This window comes from Microtus ochrogaster, chromosome 19 (genome assembly GCF_000317375.1).
Source record: "Microtus ochrogaster isolate Prairie Vole_2 chromosome 19, MicOch1.0, whole genome shotgun sequence".
Classification (NCBI taxonomy): domain Eukaryota; kingdom Metazoa; phylum Chordata; class Mammalia; order Rodentia; family Cricetidae; genus Microtus; species Microtus ochrogaster.
The window spans coordinates 17,850,101-17,855,714 of NC_022021.1; the positions used below are offsets into that span (position 1 = coordinate 17,850,101).

General features: G+C 38.6%; 1 protein-coding gene across 1 annotated transcript in view; it reads left to right on the plus strand.

The window, feature by feature from the left end:
* Positions 1–5,614, plus strand: part of Adgrv1 (adhesion G protein-coupled receptor V1) — a 549,406-nt gene that overhangs the window by 126,209 nt on the left and 417,583 nt on the right. Inside the window, exon 43 of the mRNA XM_026783832.1 lies at positions 5,145–5,407. Coding sequence (XP_026639633.1) covers positions 5,145–5,407 — 263 coding nt within the window. The remainder of the gene's footprint in view (positions 1–5,144; positions 5,408–5,614) is intronic.

Here is a 5,614-nt window from a genome sequence, read left to right on the forward strand (position 1 = left end):
AGCTACTGGAGGGAGTCATGTGGGTTTGTTTTTTTTTAACCACAACTCTGTAAATTTTCTAGATCCATACCACCACCAAGAAGCCTGATGCTGGCTGCTGATGAACACCATTTAAGTGTTTGTTGGCAGAGCCTTTTAAAAGAGCTGTGAGGTTTTTGCTGCTAATACTGAGTCAGGAAGTCTCTCTTAAAGGAGCTGCACCTCTGCTCACTGCCAGCAAACAGAACCCATGAGAGGCAATGCTGCTACCAAAAAGCCATGCTTAACTCTGTTCTTTTTTGTCTAGAATTCCTTCCTAAGCTCTCTCAGGTTTTATGTGGATGTAGTTGCACCATGTTGTTGCCGTTTGTAGAAGGAGACTGTGCTTTCATTTCCCAGACACCCAGACCCAAATAATCACACAGAAACTATGTTAATTACAACACTGTTTGACCAATAGCTCAGGCATATTCCTAGCTAGCTCTTATAACTTAAATTAACCCAGACAATGTATATTATTTTACTATATTCTTATGAAATTTGCACAATTTTGATTTTATATGACTATTTAATTATAATATGTGAGATACTTATATAAATTTACTTTTCTTCTGAAATAAGAAGAATAAGCTACTACCCTAATTTGTAAAGACAGCATTTCATTGGCTATTTTTTAAAATTTTCTGTGTTTATTTTACATCCCAACTGCATTTTTCCCTTCCTTCCTCTCCTACCATTCCTGTCTCCACATCACCTCTATCCCCCTCCCTCTATCTACTCCTCCTCTGTTTCTGTTCAGAAAGGGGCAGTCCTCCCACAGTTATCAACAAAGTATGATATATCAAGTTGCAGTAAGAGCAAACACCTCCTCTTTTTTAAGGCTTGGCAAGGCAACCCAGTATGAAGAATACGTTCCCAAGAACCTGCCAAAGCATTAGGGATAGCCTTTGCTTCCCATTGTTAGGTGTCCCACAAGTAGACCAAGCTATACAGTTGTCACATATATGTAGAGAGCCTATGTTGGTACCATGCAAATTTCTTGGTTGTTGGTTCAGACTCTGTGAGTTTCTATGAGCCCAGGTTAGTTGTTTCTAAGGGTTTTCTTGTGATATCCCTGACCCCTCTGGTTCCTACAATCCTTGCCCCCTCTCCTGAGCAGGATTCCCTGAGTGTGGGCTAATGTTTGCCTGTGGGTCTCTGTGTCTGTTTCCATCATTTACTGGATATGGCTCTCTGATGAATGGGTAATCACCAATCTGATCACAGGAGGTGGTCAGCTCAGGCTACCTATCCACTATTGTTAGGAGTCTTAGCTGGGGTCATCCTTGCAGATTCCTGGGAGTTTTCCTTGCACCAGGTTTCCACCTGACCCTGAAATGCCCCCCACTTCCAGTCATCTTTTTCAGTACTCCCTCCATCCATCATCCCAGTGCAGTGTCTGATGTTCCCATCCACACCTGCTCTCTTCTGTAAACATTGGTAATTATTCTAATAATAATTCTCTTGTATTAATCTAACATATCTATCTAGAGATCTCTTCTATTTTCACTTCCTAGGGATATCTATGGTCCGCATTCCTCTTTGACTCTTGTTGTTACCTAATTTCTCTGTGTGGATTGCAGCATGATTATTATTTACTTCACAGCTGATGTCCACTTATGAGTGAGAATATACCACGTTTGTCTTTCTCCATCAGGGTTACTTCACTCAGCATGATTTTTTTCTAGTTCCATCTATTTGCCTGCAAATATCCTGATTTCATTGTTTTTAAATAGATGAATAATACTCCATTGTGTAATTGTGCCACATTTTCTTTAGCCATTCTTCAGTTGAGGGGCATCTAGGTTGTTTTTAGGTTCTGGCTATTACATGTAAAACTTCTGTTAACATAGTTGAGAAAGTGTCTTTGTGGTATGACTGACCATTGTTTGGGTATATGCCCAAGGGTGGAATGACTGGGTCTTGAGGTAGACTGATTCTCAATTTTCTGACAAACTACCATATTGATTTCCAAAATGGCTGTACAAGTTTGAACTCCCACCAGCAGTGGAGGAGTGTTCCCCTTACTCTACATCCTGTCCAGCATGAACTGTCATTTGTGTTTTTGATCTTTACTATTCTGACAGGTGTAAGATGGAATCTCAGAATTCTTTGATTTGCATTTTCTTGATGACTAAGGACATTGAACATTTATTTAGGCTTTTCTCTGCTATTTGAGATTTTTCTGTTGAGAATTTGGGGTCACTTATGTACACTATAACTATACACAATTATCTATACTTGATTCATCTGCAAGTAGTAGTACTTTGATTTTTTTTCTTTTCCAATTTGTATCCCTCTTCTCATTTAGTGGTCTTATTGTTCTCGCTAGAACTTAAAGTACTATATTGAATAGATATGGAGAGAGTGAACAGCCGTGTATTGTTCCTGATTTTTGTGGTATTGCTTTGTGTTTCTCTCCATTTAATTTGATGTTGACTGTTGGCTTGCTGTATATTGCTTTTATTGTGTTTCTAATATCTCCAAGACTTTTATCATGAAGGGGTGTCAGAGTTTGTCAAAGACTTTTTCAGCATCAAATGAGATGATCATATTTTTCATCTTTCATTTTGTTTATATGGTGGATTACATCGAGTTATTTTTGTATTTTGTACTGTCTTTGCATCACCAGGATAAAGTCCACTTGATTATGGTGGATGATCTTTTTGATGTGTGTTCTTGGATTCAGTTTGCCAGTATTTTATTGAGTATTTTTTCACCAATGTTCACAAGGGAAATTGGTCTGTAATTTTCTTTCTTTGTTGAGTATTTGTGTGGTTTGGGCATCATGGTAACTGTAGCCTCATAAAAAGAATTTGGCAATGTTCTTTTTGTTTCGGTTTTGTAGAATAACTTGAGGAGTGATGTTATTAACTCTTATTTGATGTTCTAGTAGAATTCTGCACTGAAACTATCCAGCCCATGGGTTTTATTTGGTTGGGAGACTGTTGATGACTATTTCTATTTTCTTAGGAGTTATAGGCCTGTTTAAATTGTTTATCTGATCTTGATTTAATTTTTGATAAGTGGTATCTATTAAGAAATTTGTCCAATTCTTTTAGATTTTCCAACTTTAGGGAGTGCAGGGATGATTCTCTTGATTTTCTCAGTGTCTGTGTTATGTTCATTTTTTTCAGTTCGGATTTTGTTAATTTGGATATTCTCTCTCTGCCTTTTAGTTAGTTTGGTTATTTTGTTGATTTTCTCAAAGAACCAACTCCTTGTTTCATTGATTCTTTTTATTCTCTTTGTTTCTATTTTATATTAATTTCAGTCCTCAGTTTGATTCTTTCCTGCCATCCACTCCTCTTAGATGTGTTTGGTTTTTTGTCTGAAGCTTTCAGGTGTTCATTTTGTTAAGTCATTAGTATGAGATTTCTACAAATTCTTTATGCAAGCCGTTAGTGCTATGAACTTTTCTCTTAGCACTGCATTCATTATGTACCATAAGTCTGGGCATGTTGTACATTCCACTTCTAGGAAATCTTTAATTTCTTTCTTATTTCTTACTTGACCTAGTGATGATTCAGTTGAGCATTATTCAGTTTCCATGAGTTTGTAGGCTGTAAATCATGAATTCTAATTGGTCTTAATAATAAAAACTCATAGTCAGCTAACAGGGGATGAAAGCTGAAGGATCAGAGAAGCAACACAGCCAGCTGCTAGAGTGTTCTTACCTCCACCAATGTCCAAATCAAAGGGACAATTTTGTCCTCAAACTACATCCTCAGAATGACTGCCTCCTCAGTCTGCATCTGTCATCCAAAACCTCAGACTGTGCTGTGCTCCGTGTCCTCCCGCCTGCATTCCTCTCTCCATCCAGCCACATCACTCCCCTCTCCACCTCGCTAGTTCTGGGATTAAAGGCATGGGATCCCAAGTGCTGGGACCACCTTTGTGTGAGCTCTGTTTCTCTTTTAGACTGGGTCAATTTTGTGTCACCCAGGGTAGACTTGAACAAACAGAGGTCTGTCTGCTTCTGTCTCTGGAGTGCTGGGTTTAAAGGTGTGTGCCACCACTGCCTGGCCAGTATGATTGACTACTGTGACTGGCTCTGAGTTCTGATCTTCTGGCAAGCTTTATTTGTTAGCTCATAAACAAAACATCACCACAGTATGCTTTCTGTGATTTGTGGTAGTGTTGAATTCTAACTTTAAGGAATGGTGATCCAATAAGATAGAGAGATTTATTTCAATCTTTTTGTGTTTGTTGAGCTTTGCTTTGTGACTGATTATGTGGTCAATTTTAGAGAAGATTTCATGAAGTGCTGAGAAGTTATATTCTTTTGTGTTTGGGTGTCATGTTCTATAGATATCTGCCAAGCCCTCTAAGCCGTAGCATCTGTTAATTTCATTATTTCTCTGTTAATTTTCTATCTGGCAGACCTGTCCATTGGTGAGAGTGAGGTGTTGAAGTCTCCCACTGTTAGTGTGTGGGGTTTGATGAGTGATTTAAGTTTTAGTGATTTTTTTTTTTACATATGTAGCTGCCCTTGTATTTGGAGCACCAATGTTCAGAATTGAGACTTCTTCTTGATGGATTTTTTAAAGATTTATTTATTTATTTATTTATTTATTTATTTATTTATTTATTTATTATGTATACAACATTCTGCCTCCATGTAAGCCCACACACTAGAGGAGGGTGCCAGATCTCATTACAGATGGTTGTGAGCCACCATGTGGTTGCTGAGAATTGAACTCAGGACCTTTGGAAGAGCAGCCAGTGCTCTTTACCACTGAGCCATCTCTCCAGCCCTGGATTTTTTTCTTGTGATGACCATTAAATATCCTTCTCCATCTCTTTTGATTAATTTTAGTTTGCAGACTACATATTCACACACCATGATGTGTGCTCTCCCCACCTAACAAATGAATATAAAAATGAGTATAAGACTAGTTGCAACTGTCTTCCTGGCTTGTGCCACAGTTCTGCTCCCTTCTAGGTTTTGAACTTCTATGGAGCACCTGTGCATATTCTGTTAGAGTTTCTGTAACGTGGGGATAGTAAAATGGCTATGGTGAGAACTGAGTGATTGATGATTAAACAATCCATTGTGAACGCACTGTCTTTAGGATTTGTAACACATCTGTTCAGTTACTGCCTGAATATTTTTGTTTCAACAGCTTGGATTACTGTCCTTGCGAATGATGATGGTCCCGGGGTTCTGTCCTTTAACAACACTGGGCACATTTTCCTCAGAGAACCAACGTCTCTCTACGTTCAAGAGAGTGTTGCTGTGTTACTCATCATTCGGGAGCCTGCACAAGGTCTGTTTGGAACGGTGGCAGTTCAGTATGTTGTGACGGAAGTCAACTCTTCAACAGAATCTAAGGATCTGATTCCTTCCAAAGGCTTTATTGTTCTAGAGGAAGGTGTTCGGGCCAAGGTAGAGTATGAATCTTTAATATCGTTAATGAGAACTGAAGATTATATTTAGTATTTTAAAATAATTTTCTTAGAAATGTGCTACAAGTTCTCAAGAAACAAAGCAAAGTGCAACCAAACAAAAACTCTCTTAATGGAGCTAAGCAAAGGCACAAGAGTGCGGGGCTCGCATTACAGTGTTGTAAAGTGTACACAGCGGCGGGGGGGG